The sequence below is a fragment of the Octopus bimaculoides genome, chromosome 3, assembly GCF_046866305.1.
Source record: "Octopus bimaculoides isolate indiv1 chromosome 3, ASM4686630v1, whole genome shotgun sequence".
NCBI lineage: Eukaryota > Metazoa > Mollusca > Cephalopoda > Octopoda > Octopodidae > Octopus > Octopus bimaculoides.
In genome coordinates this window covers 47,490,074-47,507,827 of record NC_142930.1, presented here as the reverse complement: position 1 = coordinate 47,507,827, position 17,754 = coordinate 47,490,074, and the positions used below count along the sequence as shown (strand labels likewise).

Below are 17,754 nucleotides of genomic sequence, written 5' to 3'. Positions count from 1 at the left end.
CACTGTGTCAAAGTAGTGGAAGAGACACAGTGAGAACCAGTCACATGTGTGTGTGTGGGAATGAGATAGGTTGGATCGAGGTATTTGGAGAGCAAGAGAGAGAGAGAGAGAGAGTGTGTGTGTGTGTGTGTTTTGGAACACACACATTGTAATGGTTTTATCTCTAGAAGTGCAACAAGGAGTAGAAATTAGAAGTTTTCAATGAAGTTAGTGGAGGTCCTTTTGACAATGGAATTGAAGACCTCCTTGTAATTTGGAAGCTGAAGGAGCTTGAAAACTGCAGTGTATGAAAACATGTTTTACTTCATTGATGGTCATTTCATGGGCGTTGCCTGTGGTGGATAAACACCTCCCAGTTGGTTGGTCATGGCATCTTTTCCAAGCAATTGTAAACAGTATTCGATGCTTGTACGGTCACAGCACATCTATGGCTGAACCACTGTGGGCTAAGTGGGCTATGGGATTTGGTTGTGGGTAGGATGTGGAGGGGCACAGCTGCAAGGATGGTATCAGTTACCTGCTTGTCTACCTCCAAGCAATTGTAATTTATTTTCTGTCAGCAGTATTGTAATACAAACACATGTATATAAACAGGCCTATTATTGAAGGTGTCTATATATACTTCCTCCTGAGCTAAATTACATTATACACCTGTATCCTATCACAAAATGTTTATATATACACATTAATTAACCCTTCCATTCAATACCTGGTAGTCCTGTTAAGCCATTCACCATAACACACCTATTTCATTTCATGCATTGATACTTCTCACTTCCATTATTTCCTTTCAGCTTACATTGTCAATAGAAATTTCTTTCATTGAATTCAGCCACTATTTTCTAATATAACTGAAAGAAAGCTTAATAATGTAAGGCTATATAGTTCTATTGATATTTTCTGCACAGTAGATCTATCTAACGAGGGTCTATAACACTTCAACTTTCTCTTCTCCATGCTCTCTCCTGAAATCATCCCTCACCCACTCCACATCTTTGTCTCTTTCCTTCTCACCATCTCTTTCTGTTGTTCTTTTTCTCTCTCTCTCACTCCCCTTTATCTCTCGCACACAGACACAAGCATGAAAGCACAGTGTCTTTTTTATACTCATGAAGATCCATATCAGCTAAGGAGATATTGTGAATTTGTGACTTGCATGCTTGCCCTCATATTTATTGGAAGCATAAAAGGAATACACCAAATTGAATATCCAATACCCCGTCTTCTCTCTCTCTCTCTCTCTCTCTCATGCACACTTTAGCGGAGACAAAACCCAAATTTCAGAATTCCTCTAGCATCTTGCATTCAGTATGTCGGCTGATTAAACATGACATATTACATTTACATGACCTCTGTGAATTCAACAAATCATAAAGGTGAAAATGTGGCCATTCATTAAACAACTGCAGTAGATTCCTTTAATACCTGTTTTTCCATGCTAACGTACACTGGTCAAAGGCATATTTGAAGCAGGGTCTCCAGTTTTTACTTGTTTTTCAGACTCTATGATGAGAACTACATCAGCATGTAGGAGCTCCCACAAGTGACTGGTCTTCAACTCAACAATTATGGCCTGAAGAACCAAGCTCTGATAATCACTTACTTTCACCCCAAATTCTTCACTGACCTGGTTGTCAACACTCACTTTGCTCACTGCTTTACTGTGTATGGCAAACACTGCTCTTGTCAGCCACTCTTCAATCTGGCCCACCAGGTTTATAGATTGAAAGATCTATACATCAAGCTACCCTGTCAAAGGCCTCTAGATTAACAAAAGCTAGATATAGAGGTTTACTTATGGCTAGGAACTTCTCCTGCAGTTGTCTTACTGTGAAGAAACCACAAGTATTACTCTACCCTAAGACAAACCCAAACTGCATTTCATTTTAGTAGAATCTCTCTCTAATCATTTGTACAGAAGGGGAAAAAAAGGAAGCTGCATATATAACACATAACTTAGAAGCAGCATTATGGATGTGCCAGCACACACGAGATTGAGACATGGCTGTCCTCACGCACTTCTCATGAGGAATTCTGGAAGGAGCTTCGTGAAACCACTGCTGAGACACTTCCAGAAAAAAAAACAGAAAAGCCATTGGAAAACCAATTATAGCAGCAACTCCATCAATTCTTAGGGATATCTGAAGAAGGAATTTTTATTCCGAAATATCATATCAGACTATGGATGATTAAATTACAACAGTTATTATAGCCCATTGTTTGTATTATAGTGCATTGTTGTGTCATTCAAAACATTTTATTCTTTATAAATAAGTAAATATATATATATATATATATATATATTGTATGTGAGTGTATGTGCATCCCTGTGTTTACGTACATACATATGTATATACTCAAGACTACAAATAAAGTTATAGCACTTGATATAAAACACTGCAATTTTGTGTTTCTTCTCCTAAGAAAATCTGAAGCATGAAGTCAACTGTAAGAGCATCCCTGAGATCTGAGATATAATGGCAAGAAAAAAAAGAGTTTTCTTTTATGTGTAACCATTTCTTTTGAAGACTATAGGAATTCAGCTCTGCATTGAGATTATGAACTAGCATGGCCAATACAAAAAGACTGTTACATGTGGGAGTTGTATAGTTTGGTTGTTTTAGATCAATTTCTATCCATTTAAAAATACATGGTAATGGAATCCGAATGGAAAGGATTCTCATAAAACTAAATGCTATTCAATTTTTTTTGGTAATGTTGGGTTGTTTTTTTTTTTATGCATTCATTCAAAAAATAATTGCTTTTCCACTTCTCTGCAATAGTGGTGACAACATCAAAATCTATTCAGCATCTCTCTCTCTCTCTCTCTCTCACATTCATGTTCATCATAGTCTTCACTTACTGCAAGTTTCTTGAAAATAAGCAGTTTCTACTAAAGCTACTATTTTCTTGATATTCTCCTTTTTTCATATAAGCCAATATTGTCAATTTACCCATTCAAAATCATCATCATCATCATCAGAAAGTAACAGCTTGTTGTCTTCATATTTTTCAAGTTTTCTTTTTTTTTTTGTCCACTTCTTTATTTAATTGGACTGACTATAAACTCAATGACTCCTCTTGGATTTTTTCCTTTTTTTTTTTTTTTTTTTTTTTTTTCAACTTCTGCCTCATTATATTTTGGTAACACTTAAGTAACATCTTTGTGGAGATTGTGGAGAGTTTTCCTCCATTGTTTCCTTTCTGAATAAGCTTCTCAAAATTGATCAACTCAAACTTACATTTATACTCCATTATCTATTCTTTTTTTTTTATATATATAATTATTCATTTATTAGTTTTTGTTATTAATACTGACTATGACAGGAATTATGACAGTGATGGTTATGATGAATATGATTATTATTCATTAATTTCCCTATCCACCTTCAGTTTAATTTCCATTGACAATATTTCTGGCTAATTTATGGATTATTGAAGAATGATGATATCTTATTCTTTTTGGTTTTGTCAATTCATAATAGAGGAATCTCTCTCTCTCTCTCTTTCTATCTCTCTCTCTCTCTCTCTCTCTCTCTCTCTCTCTCTCTCTCTCTCTCTCTCTCTCTCTCTCTCACACACACATTAGATTGACAAACAGTAGGTTTGTGGGGTTTTTTTGATATTTTGTTCTTTCTTTCATTTTTTAACCATGACTGCTATGTTTGAGCAGCTGTAATCAATTATTTATTCTTGAATAAATTTTAACTTTTTCAATAATAAATTTGCTCGACACGTAAAATACACCATTTTGAGCGTGGCCGTTGCCAATACCGCCTGACTGGCCTTCGTGCCAGTGGCACGTAAAAGCACCCACTACACTCTCAGAGTGGTTGGCGTTAGGAAGAGCATCCAGCTGTAGAAACTCTGCCAAATCAGATTGGAGCCTGGTGTAGCCATCTGGTTTCACCAGTCCTCAGTCAAATCGTCCAACCCATGCTAGCATGGAAAGCGGACGTTAAACGACGATATAGCTTGTATCATTCTCTTTACTGTCTTTGACTGATTTTAGTGATTAGACTGCAGCTACATCATAATAGCACTGTCATATCAACCCCTGTGCTTATCTTAATCTGATATTTACTTAATCTTTTTTCATGAAGATAAGTTGATGGAGTCCTGTTTGGAGGAGATGCAGTTCTTGATGAGAAACTGCATCTTTTCCAACTTATATTTACTGTTTGACATAAAGGTTTGCGCATACATCAATACTGATACAGATAGGTACACACTGACACAGTCAAATTGATGTGGTTAACTGACTCACAGAAACTAAACTTAAATAGCCTTTACTGACTAGGTTAAACTGAATCCAAATATCCTTAACTAAATTTAGCTGAAGTCCAATATCCTTAACTTACAAGGTTGAACTGAACTCAGATGAGATTTTTGTCATTACAAAAAGTGATTTCTTTTACCTTATCATGCCTATTTAATCTAAAAGCCTTCACTTGACTGTGTTGGGATCTGGGAAGAATAAGCTATCAAAATTGTTTGACTAAACTAGTAATTAGCTCTAGTGGGTGATGTTGAGTAGTTATTTGTTGTTATTTTCATTACTGTGTTTCCATCATTATCAAAGCACGGGAGTGGCTGTGTGGTAAGTAGCTTGCTTACCAACCACATGGTTGTGGGTTCAGTCCCACTGCGTGGCACCTTGGGCAAGTGTCTTCTACTATAGCCTCAGGCCAACCAAAGCCTTGTGAGTGAATTTGGTAGACGGAAACTGGAAGAAGCCCGTCGTATATATGTATATATATGTATGTGTGTGTGTCTGTGTTTGTCCTCCCAACATCGCTTGACAACCGATGCTGGTGTGTTTACATCCCCGTAACTTAGCGGTTCGGCAAAAGAGACCGATAGAATAAGTACTAGGCTTCCAAAGAATAAGTCCTGGGGTCGATTTGCTCGACTAAAGGCGGCACTCCAGCATGGCCGCAGTCAAATGACTGAAACAAGTAAAAGAGTAAAGCATTTATATTCATCAGCATTCATTATCATGTTTGTTGTCATGAACATTCTTATTCATTATCAACCCCCTACCACTGCTATCATCAATGTTCATCATCATCATCATCATCATCATTAGCATTCGCTGTCATATTTCTCGTCATCTTTATTCACTGTCAACATCACTACACCACCATCAGCATCGTTGTTCATTATCTTTGTTACTCCCATCACCATTATCATCATCATTATGGTAATAGCTGTTTATTTTTTTTACATATACTGCTGTAATTAGTAAATCTTCCATTCACCCTACTTTCCTCTTTCCCCACCTATTCTCTCAATTGTATTATAAATCAAAAAGACTTCACTGCTATTGTAACAACAAGAGAAAGTTTGATTATATATCACTGAATCATGCTCATTTCTTTCTTCTTCACTTGTAGATTCTTAAATGTAACTCCCAGTCTTAGCTAGCATTCTCCCCCATATCCTTTCCACTTGTTTTCAATCAACAGCTTCCCCCAAAAATACACTGTTACCTCATACTCAGCACTTCTTTATTCCCTTTGGTTGTATTCTTGATTGCTTTCATGTTTGTAACCATTTCTTATAGTACCACTTCTATCTTCATTCTTTCATTTGCTTATACCTCTGACCGTCTATACTGTCACTCAACAAATTCAGTATAACACCTATGTCTCCCTCAAATCATGCACTACTACCTTAAGAAAGAACACATTGGACAATGTGGTTAATTAATTAAAAACTGAAAGATTCTAAATATTATTTTCTCAGTACATTGTTTCCCACAAGAAATTCTTATTTTTGTAATCTTCAAGGAACACCAATTTTCCAGTCGCTGCATAGATAATTATTATTATTATCATTTTATGTTTGACTTTTGCTTTGCATTTGTACAAGTTGGATCCAAGTCTCACCCAGAGACCTCAAGAGACAACAAGTTAGAAGTTCATGTAGGTGTTATGCCTAGGGTACCATATATTTGGATTTGTACATAGTGTTGTTCTAGAGAATGTTTAAGAAACCATAAGAAAATTATGTGTTTGTTTTAAAATTTGAGATCACATAGACAGTATTTTACGTAGGATATGGGCAGTTCCCATGAGCACTATCTTTTGAACTTATTATTATTATTATTATTATTATTATTATTATTATGGCAGCAAGCTGGCTGAAATGCTCAGCAGTATTTCACTTGTCACTACATTCTAAATTCTGCTGAGGTCGACTTTACCATTCATCATTTCAGGATCGATAAATTAAGTACCAGTGAAACACTGGGGATCAATGTAATCGGCTGGTTCCCTCCCCAAAAATTTGAAGCCTTATGTCTCCTGTAGAAAGAATTATTATTATTATTATTATTATTATTATTATTACTTTCATTGTCTTTTTTTATCATTTCATTATATGTAAACCTCCCATACTTTATGTCTGTCCTTACATTGTCCACCTCGTTCTTTGCCCTGGTGTATGGTCCTGAGTTCAAATTCTGCCAAGGTTGACTTTGCCTTTCATCCTTTTGGAGTCAATAAAATAAGTACCAGTTGAGTACTGGGGTTAATGTAAATGATTTACCTCCGCCCCCCCAAAAAAAACTTGTTGGCCTTGTGCCAAAATTTGAAACCATTATCATCATCATCATCATCATCATCATTTTTATTGCAATGAATTAGTAAGATCATTACAGACTTTAGCAAAATGCCTTGAGGTTATTTGTTCAGAGCTTTACATTCTGAGTTCAAATTCCACCAAGGTCAGCTTTATCTTCCATTCTTTCAGAAGTACTGGGGTCAATATAATCAACTGTTTCCTCTCTACCAAAATTTGAGGCCTTATGCCTATGTAAGAAACCCTTATTATTATTGACTACTCTTATGAAACAAGAAGGCTAGATTGAATATTTCTACATAGCAATTTTTTTAGATTATCTTAAAAGTTGTTTACATTGAATATTTACTGTTATGAAGTGAATCTAAAAAGCTGAAATCATTGTATCTAACCCAGTATTTGTTTTGTCTGTATGTGTAGTTACTGATATGTGTATTATCTATATATATTAGTATATATGTCCTTTTTTGTTGTAATTGGGTATTTGCTGTCAATTAATTATGTTTAATTATAAACTATATGCATCACTTAAACTTGTTTAAATTTCCATTTGATTGATTTTATATGATTTTGACAAATTTCTAAAAACTGTAAGGAAGACGTTTGTTTAACTTGCCTGTTTATAAAAATTGTATTTAAATCTGAATTAAAAATTTAGTTTTTGGACTGTTAAACATTATCTCCTGAGAGTATTTTTTCAATATTTATTCCAACACTGTGGTTTGAGCAGTTAGGTATTTTTTCATCATTAGGTGTCCTGATATGTATATTGTCCAAACTGGATTTCAAATTACAAACATATAATCCACTAAGCCACTAGTGCATCTATTTGAGACCATGTAAATATTCAGAAATAAGACACCTGATAAAAATTGAAGATTTTACTGTTTTCGATACCAGCCCAGCTGAGAACACCACCACCCCCTCATTCTACAATACAAACATTTTGTTTTAAAGTGAACTTAATTAAAAAAAAATCCAACAAAATTTCATGTTATTAGTTTTTGTTCTAAACACCGGCTTGATACTGATAAAATTATTTTTACCAAATTCTTCATTATTTTCAAAATTGATTGAAGTAAAGGCAACATATTTCAACAGCAATATGATAACAAAATGGTTAAACTGATCAAAAGATTGTGTAGCTATCATCATCACCGTCATCGTTTAACGTCTGCTTTCCATGCTAGCATGGGTTGGACGATTTGACTGAGGACTGAGCAAGCCAGTAGGCTGCCCCAGGCTCCAATCTGATCTGGCAGAGTTTCTACAGCTGGATGCCCTTCCTAACGCCAGCCATTCCGAGAGTGTAGTGGGTGCTTTTACGTGCCACCTGCACGGGAGCCAGTCCAGCAGCACTGGCAACGGCCTCGCTCGAATGATTTTCTAACATGCCACCAGCATAAGTGCTAGAAGGCAACGCTGGTAACAATTAAACTCTAATGGTGTTATTTACGGGCCACTAGCACGGAAGCCAGATACCTGCTTTGGCAATGAACACGCTCGACAGTGCTGTTAGTGCTCCACTGGCGCGGTGACAAGTCATCGAGTATAGTTCAATTAAGATTTCACTTGCCCCAACAGGTCTTCGCAAGCAGAGTTTAGTGTCCAATGAAGGAGAGGTTGGCATGGGTGCCAGTCATCAGATTCGGTTCAATTTCAATTCAGATTTCAAATTTCAAATTCCAAATTCACTTGCCTCAACAGGTCTTTGCAAGCAGGGTTTTTAGTGTCTAATGAAGTAAAGATACGGATTAGTGAGCTGGCTAGATATCGTAAATACACATTCTAATGATGAGATTAAGAGTTGGGAAAATTATAATCGAAATTATAAGAGCTCATCACAAACATTCAGATATTAAATCAGGATGATGGTAATTTTTGTATAAGGATAAAAATTTGTGTTTGTGTGTGTGTGTGTGTGTGTGAATTAAAGAGTTTTTTTCATTTTTAATTTTACTGATGGTATTCATCATATTTTTGAATAACTTTCAATCTTCCTTGTCTAGAAAGCCTAAAACATAGAATTTATGGTAGTCCGGACCAACTTACAACTTTATTGCATTAATAGTGTAGATTGTGTCTGTTCAAGTTTAGTATTTAGTCTTTCTGAAATTCTGAAATATTCTTTTAGTTTTAATTGACTCCATGACTGTTTATTTTCTGTTTTGCCTTGTAATTTTCTCAATAGTTGTTTATCAGTCTTGTAATTAACTAAATGATTATTAGTTTTGAATACATAAGACTCTACCTCCAACATACTACACACATATTTCGGAAAGTATTATGCAATTATATAACTTTGGTTTAATGTTAATTAAATTCATTATCTTCCAATCAAATGGCTATAAGGAAATCTCTCAATAGGGAAAAATACAGTGAAGTAAAATTCTTAATAGTAAATGAGTGTCCTTTGAAAGATCAATCAAATATGGTTTTATAACCATTTTATTTCATCATTCTGCTACTGAGAAAGCAATGTGAGTTCTTCAGTGAAATAAGAAACAAATGAACAAATTGTATTGCTACAGCCTTAACAAAAATTATGTTGGTGTATTGGAAGATTTGTAGATAAATTTAGGTATACAAATGTTTAAGCAACTTAATTTAACTTATAGTCAGCATTTTACTATATTCTCTGAAGCCAAATAACATGTAGTTATATCATTAAATAGCAAAAGCATGAATTGTAAGATGATTTGTCCTCAAATTTATAATGGAAAGGATTTTGGTATTTATTGGGTCCTATCTGTATTTTCATTCTTCTTACCCTGATGCCATTAACATATAGTTGAAGCCTACTTTTCACAGTCAGTCTTTGGTACTTACTTGTTGTTTAATGCATTTAGCATATGCTGTTTCTTGAATTATTATATCGAAAATTATCTTGTGCTACTAAATACAAACATCTGCCTAAAAAGATATTAATTTCTTAACCTACAGATGGTTTAGATATGTGTTGACAGCTGTGTTGAAACTGCTTCTAATCTTGATTCTCGTAAGAGAATCATGCTAACTAGATTATATCTGAGGATATCATCACTAATAACAACTACCTTGTCATCAGTAGTGTCATTACTGAGAAACAAATTTAGTGCAGTTTAGAGACTGCACAGAAAGGAGAGCCTTATGACTGTAACTGAATCATCGTAGAAGATCTGCTACTGGAGACAAAGTGTAACAGATGTTATACTGCTTACATCTGCAACTGATTGATTAACTTGTGATATTCTTTTCCAGCTGCAGTAATTAGGTCTACAATTTAACTTCTGATTTGTTATATATTTGAACAACTCGTTGCTTGACCCAGAAGAAAAAAAATGAACCTTCTACATCTGGAAAAAGTTTAAGGATTGTGCTCTATTCATGAATGCACTTGTCTCATTCACTTGACGTTCCATTAAAACTAACTTTAAATATAAATAATGATATTCTTTTATTTAGGCACATGCCTGCCTGGTATTTTATTAACATCTTCCTAGGTACCATAAGATGTATGTCACACCTCTTGGTTATTGTAATCAGGAATGTGAGACATCAAAGTAAATACCATTAGTGCATCTCTCTAGATATAAATAACTCAAGCAGAATATTACTGGTACATATGGTATGAGAGATTCTTGAACTGCACTTAGAACTGTTTGATAGTAAAGCAAATGCATCAGTTATCTCAGCCTACCTATATGAGGATAATTTGTTACAGTTATGTTCAAAGTTCCTTTGATATTACTGGTATGTGAGCCTAGTATGCAACCAACACTTTATACACTTCAGGAAGATGCAGAGTGCTTAGATTAAAGCTGATACTGATAAGGTTTAAAATTTTTAAAAAGTGGAGCCTGGGCTTTGAAATTAGAAGAAGGCTTTCAGCAAGCCTCCATTATCATCATCATCATCATTTTAAAATTTTAAAATTTTTACTTGTTTCAGTCATTTGACTGTGGCCATGCTGGGGCACTACCTTGAGGAATTCTTATTCAAGGTAATCAACCCCGATACTTATTTTTAAGACCGGTACTTATTCTACCAGTTCTTTTGCTGAACCATTAAGTTACAGGGATGTAAACAAACATAGATACATAGGTATATACAGGTATGTATGTATATATGTATATATGTGTGTGTGTGTGTGTATGCATGCATGCGTGTATATATAGATACAAATAGATATAAATAAAAAATACACATTACGTACAGGACAAAATACCAAAAGAAGTCTAACTCCTCCTCAGTTGTCGACTATTTATTGCTTCCTATTTTGAGCTTTCAACAACAAGATAGGAAAACTTCATGAGACAGCAGCAACCTATATATATATATATATATATATATATATATATATATATATATATATATATATATATATGTGTGTGTGTGTGTGTGTGTGTGTGTGTGTATACATATGTGTGTATGTTTGTGTATCTGTGTTTGTCCCCCACCATCACTTGATGACTGACGCTGGTGTGTTTACGTCTCCGTAACTTACCGGTTCAGTAAAAAAGAGACCGATAGAATAAGTACTAGGCTTACAAAGAATAAGTTCTGGGGTCAATTTGTTTGACTAAAGGCAGTGCTCCAGCATGGCTGCAGTCAAATGACTGAAACAAATAAAAGTGTAAAAGAGTGTAGAAATATATATATATATATATATATATACACACACACACACACATCTATGCAATTATTATATGTAACTTATACTCAACTTTCAGACAGATCAACATTATATACCCAACAGATCATTCCTTTCCAGTTTCTGCAAATCTTGAACTGCTAATCCCAATGTCTCATTACCATAATTCCATAAAAGTCTTTCCTGGGATACTATATTCAAAATCCATGTCAAGATAATTACTCTAATAATCTATAACATATTGTTTATATCAATTCTTTTGTGATTACCATAACTTCTTTTTGTGAAGTGTATGAGGGGAAAGATCTAAGGAAAGTTCTTGTGCCCCCCCCACCACCACCACCGCCAAACAAAAAAAATGTAAATAATATTTTTAATTGCTTTATTTCTTAAAATTTTCTTTCATTTCTTTATTTTTTTTTGTGAAGATGGGGGCAGAAATTTTCACTTAAATGTCTGATAGCTAAAATATAGCAAATTTCTTTTCTTTTTTTTATTTCTTTTCTGTGATTTTTTTTGTCATTTTTTTTCTTTTTTCCCATCATCTTCAAATCATGTTGTTGTTGTTAGTAGTAGTAGTAGTAGTAGTAGTTAATCATTTTATTTTTCCTGATAACAATTAGAGCTTGTGTTGCTGACAGGAGTAACCTGCTGGGGAATCTCTGTCTCTGTCTCAATGTTTATGTATGTGTGTATAGTGTGTGTGTGTATGTCTGTGTATGTATGTATGTATGTATGTATGTATGTATGTGTATATATATATATATATATATATATATATATATATATATATATATATATATATATGCATATATATGTGTGTGTCTGTGTGTGGAGAGAGAAAGAGAAATATTCTTATCTAGTTAATTTGTCTCTTTGTCTCATTTTCCTTGCCATACAGTCTCCCCTACCTCACCCTTTCTCACCACTCTCAACAACCTCTTTATTCTTTTCTTTTTAGTCTCTCTTTTCCCTAGACTCTATCCTTCTCTCCCCTCTGATCCGCCACCACAATCAATGATAATGTTTTCTATTCAAACTGCCATCCTATTACACTATCTTATGATGGGATGATTACATTATAATATAGAAAATAAAACCTTACTTGGACTGAAGCCATATTCTTTCACCTCACCCTTGGGTTATAGACAAATATTCTGCTCTTTAAATTTGATATATATGGAAATAAAAATAAAGATTCATTAACTTGAATCCTACTTAGTTTGTTATTTACATCCTGTTATCTTGGAAGATTCCATTAATGAACAAGGAAAATATTCATGTTTTTTTTTTGTTTGTTTTTTCCAGAGCAACTGTCTATAGTCTCTCTTTCTTTTCATTTTTTTTTTTTTTTTTACAAATGTTTCTGCATTTGTTGTTAAGAATTCTGAATCTTTCTCTTTGATGTGTTGTCTTTTGTCTCTGAAATTTGTATTTCAGCCATTCTAAAGAAGCTGGTATTATCATAAGAATGAAATCTAGGTCATTTCTTTGTTTCTGCTGCCTTTATTATTTTTTTCTTGTATTGTTTGTCTGGCTTTCTCTGTACCAAGTAAAGACTATTGAGAGTGTGTTATTGTATGCCAGTGAAATAGAGGCAATAAATGCAAAGGAATTGCAGAAGTTTTGGGAGAAATGAATGTGCAGGCCAAAGTATATGCATACGAGAATCTAAAAGAAATGCTTTACTAAAAAAAAGGACTGAAGAAGTAGCTGAATAGGAAAGACTTCAGCATGTGACACAACTGTTTTGGTTGATGTATTGTCCCAGGTTAGCTTCAATCTACAGACATATGATCAACAGTATTCCAGTCATGACAGTTCTACCTCACTTTTACAGACCACATTATTCAACAGTGTAGTGGTGTTTTTGAGGGATTTGCCTACTATGTACAGAAGGCTAGTGGAGGTGCAATGGCCCAGTGGTTAGGGCAGTGGACTCGCGGTCATAGGATCGCGGTTTTGATTCCCAGACCGGGCGTTGTGAGTGTTTATTGAGCGAAAACACCTAAAGCTCCACGAGGCTCCGGCAGGGGATGGTGGTGAACCCTACTGTACTCTTCCACCACAACTTTCTCTCACTCTTTCTTCCTGTTTCTATTGTACCTGTATTTCAAAGGGTCAGTCTTGTCACACTGTGTCACGCTGAATATCTCTGAGAACTACGTTAAGGGTACACGTGTCTGTGGAGTGCTCAGCCACTTGCACGTTAATTTCATGAGCAGGCTTTTCCGTTGATCGGATCAACTGGAACCCTCGATGTCGTAAGCGACGGAGTGCCAACAACAGAAGGCTAATCTTTCTATGTTGATTTCTTGAGATGGCAGGCCTAGCCACAGTGGCTGCAAGAGTAATTCAGCTCTGAGTTCAATACATGTGTCACTATTCATTCTCTCTCTCTCTCTCTCTCTCTCTTCTCTCTCTCTCTCTCTTCTCTCTCTCTCTCTCTCTCTCTCTCTCTCTCTCTCTCTCTCTCTCTCTCTCTCTCTCTCTCTCTCTCTCTCTCTCTCTCTCTCTCTCTCTCTCTCTCTCTCTCTCTCACACACACACACACACACACACACACACACATGGTGTTCTTAAAGAATGAGATGGACTGGCAATTATTGTGTCACCAATCTTCACAATTGGAGCCTGAAGTAGACCTCACCAAAAATAGTCACTGTAACAGGCATCACAAAATTTCTTCAGAGATTTTACTTCTTCTCTTCAGTGTCTCTCTGCTACAATGGCCCCCATAGAGGTCATCATTCAGCACAATCTTGGGCAGGTAAAGATACTCCACCCTAGAAACACGCTCTACCTACTGCAGCTACAACCTTAGCCTCAATGCTGGTGGGTTTTACTTATTCATGAACATCTGTATTGGTAACAAAATCACTTGAATGGGTTGTTGAAGACTGTGTGGAAACACTGAAGCAGTTGTATGTAACAATGGTGATTTGGAACTGTGCCTTTTCTTTGATTCTTGCTGCTCCAGGCATTTGTTTTGTACAGTCTGCCAAAGATGAAATATTGTTATTTTATTAGAACATTTAAATACGAGGAAACAGGAAAGAAAAGATGTAAGAAAGAAAAGAGGAAAAAAAATATAGGGGATAAGGCAGCAGAAGATGGAGTGGGAAGGGATGATGGGTCACATACCCCAGAACAAATGGGGTGCTCATCCACACCCTGCAGTAATGACCATGAGGGTGTTGTTGTGGAGAATGGCCATTGACACTTGCTGCAGCAGCCACTTCACCTCACAGTTCTCATTTCTCTGACAGGTGGCTGTTATCCCTATTTTGTGGAAGAAATTGTTAGTATGGAATCCGAGAGTGTTTTCAACCTTTGTCTGTGTGCTATTGACCTCTTTGTTGATCTTGGCATATGACCTTTTTTCACAGTTTTCATCTACCAAATTCCACTCAGTATTAGTCAATTCAAGATTATAGTGGTAGACAATTGCCCAAAGTATCATGCAGTAGGCTTGAGCCTCAACTACATTGTTTTGAAGCAAACTGTTTAACGACACAATCATGCCTTTTTTTAAACTTATAGTGTTGAGTTCAGGTCATCCTGAGATCTTGACCTATCATTGAATGGGGTTGGGTAGTATAAAAACATTTACACTATTGACCTAGTTATTGCTTCTGTTGCTTTTATTTTATTTTCTGTAAGAATGTAGGCCAGTGTTTGTAGCTTTGAAGAGCCCCCTGCACTAGCTGATTCAGTTAACGCCAAAAGTCACTTTCTGTAAATGTTAACATTACATTTTCGTACTTTATCTATTTTTTCCAGTCCTAGAAGCAAAAAACCTGGTGCCAATGGATCCAAATGGATTAGCTGATCCGTATGTGAAAGTGAAACTTATTCCAGATGAATCAAACAAAACCAAGAAAAAGACCAAAAGAACAAAAGCTACTCTGAACCCTGTTTGGACTGACACGTTCACATTGTAAGCTGGTTTATTACTTACAGAAATCTTCACTGGCTCTGATGCTCTCTGATTCCTATACTTTCTTCTCCCCTCTCTCTCTCTCTCTCTGCATACATAAATATATATATGTTATTATTATTATTTGTTAATAAACCATATGGTATACACCTGGTAGTTTGCTGGTTAAGCACATTCACTGGGTCAGTGATTGTTGGATATTTAATTAATGTGAGAGACAGAAGAGGGAAGATACAAGAATGTTTATTGATCACTACAATTGTTTCAAACCATTTAGCATTGATCAATGTTAGATGGGTTGAAAAAGTTGTAGGGATCAATAAAGATTCTCATATCTTCCACCTTCAGTCTCTCTCATTAATCAATATATATATATATATATATATATATATATATATATATATATATATATATATATATATATATATATATATATATATATATGCGCCTCACAGAAGTACTTCACAACTACACCAGTGAAGATGACTCAATAATAAAAAGCAAAAGTGAATACTGTCCTATAAAAGGCAGAAATAAAGCACTTGATGCTTTTTGTGAACACATTATCAATTTTCCTTTTAATACCCTACAAAATCAATGAATTAAATCCAACCTTAACGCAAATGAATGGAAAGACCTAATCAAGTTAAAAAATGATATAAACCTCACCATTAAAGAAGCTGACAAAGGAAATACGGTAGTGGTGATGGACACAGAGCACTACAAAAATTTAATACTCTCCATGTTGGAAAATAATATTTACTATGAGAAGATAGTACAACACAACCACAGAAGACACTTAAAAACTTATCCTCCTTACTTCAAATACATGGAAAGGGCCTCACTAAAAATGAAATTGACTATTTATCCAATTTTAAATACATACCTAGTCTATTCTATGGATTACCTAAAATACACAAAAACCTACATATTTGTAAAGCTTGCAAAGTTTCTCCAAGCCTATGCATTAATGTTCCTCCTCCTACTGACCTCAAACTTAGAACCATTATTGCTGGCCCTGCTTGTGAAACCCACCATTTGAGCAACTTCCTTGACATAATACTCAAACCATTTCTAAAATATGTGAAAAGCTTCATCAGGGATGATTTAGACATGCTTAACCACCTCTTGAAGACAATAAACGAAGGAACCCTGTTAGTATCATTCGATGTGGTGAATCTGTACACCAATATCCCACACAATTATTGTATAGAAGCAATCACCTTCTGGCTAGAAAAAATTCTTAAAAATACTCACTTACATATCCACACATAACCCTAGAAACAATGAAGCCTTCAACATTATCATCCAAAATCTACCCATCCTCACAGAACATAAAACGATGAACAAAATTTTAGGCTCACACAAAATTATCAAAAGCAAAATGCAACTGAAATCATGGAAAAAAATATTAACCAGCACAAGACTATATCCATTAACAACGGAACCAAAAGTGAAAAAATGTGGTTGACCTAACTGTGGTACATGCCCCCACCTTCTGGAGGGTTCAGAATTCCACTTTAAACAAGGTGAAATATTTAAGATTAAATCAAATTTCACCTGTGCCTCAGAAAACCTAATATATACCATTATATGCTTAGGGTGTGGTAATCATTATATTGGCCAAACAGGAATATCACTCCACTGAAGAACCATTCTCCCCAAAGAACAAATCCACCACCCACAATACAGACAGATACAAGTCAGTGAACACATAGAAAGGTGTGCTAGAAACCTTAATCCTAATTTCCTAATTTTCCCCTTCTATCAATGTTCACAGAACACCTCAGTAGAGCAAAGAATGAACAAAGAGGCAACTTTCATCAATAAATATCTTCCGCAACTCAATATGAACGCATAACTTAATACAGAACACTACTGACGTTTCAATTAATACCACTAACCCCCTAACACACCATTCACATTGCAGATTTATATCTACCCTAATTGCACCAAATCCAGAACTACTTACCTCCCCTACACAATCTTTTTACTCAAGGACTAGTAGACCCAACACCATTCGGTAATTGGTGCACATTCAAAGTGATCAGTAATTTTACAAAACTCATATGCCTTTGAATCTCTTTAACAATTCACAATTATGACTTTTATTACTTTTATTCCGACCTCAGATCATCTAATTGTGTATATGTATTGTTACTTTTCATAAAAAGCCGTTACTTTTTGTAATTTCCAGTGTGCATTTTCGCTTATTTTTCTTCTTACTTTCCCCTTACATTTCCACGTGTAGTTTCTATTTTCTTTTTGTAACATTTTTCTATTATATATATATATGTATGTATGTATACTCTCTCAACTGGCACTGAGATGTGAGAATCAACATGTATTTTCTACTCTTTGTGTGAAAAATCCTAAATGTTAAGTTTTATTTTAATTTTCATTCACCTGAAGAAAACAGTTTTTTTACATGATGAAATTAATTTGTTCATCAATAAGAGAAACATGCCTGAAACAATTGTAGTGAGCCTAAGCCCATTTGTGTCATTATACACACATACACGTACACACAGACACGCACACACACACACACATACAGACACACACACACACACACACACACACACACATCCCTCTG

The 17,754-nt window shown here is 35.1% G+C and overlaps 1 protein-coding gene across 1 annotated transcript in view; it reads left to right on the top strand.

Annotated features, from left to right (window-relative positions):
- The window catches only part of LOC106874285 (calcium-dependent protein kinase C), a 284,775-nt gene that overhangs the window by 250,282 nt on the left and 16,739 nt on the right, over positions 1-17,754 (top strand). Inside the window, exon 6 of the mRNA XM_089348357.1 lies at positions 15,002-15,158. Coding sequence (XP_089204483.1) covers positions 15,002-15,158 — 157 coding nt within the window. The remainder of the gene's footprint in view (positions 1-15,001; positions 15,159-17,754) is intronic.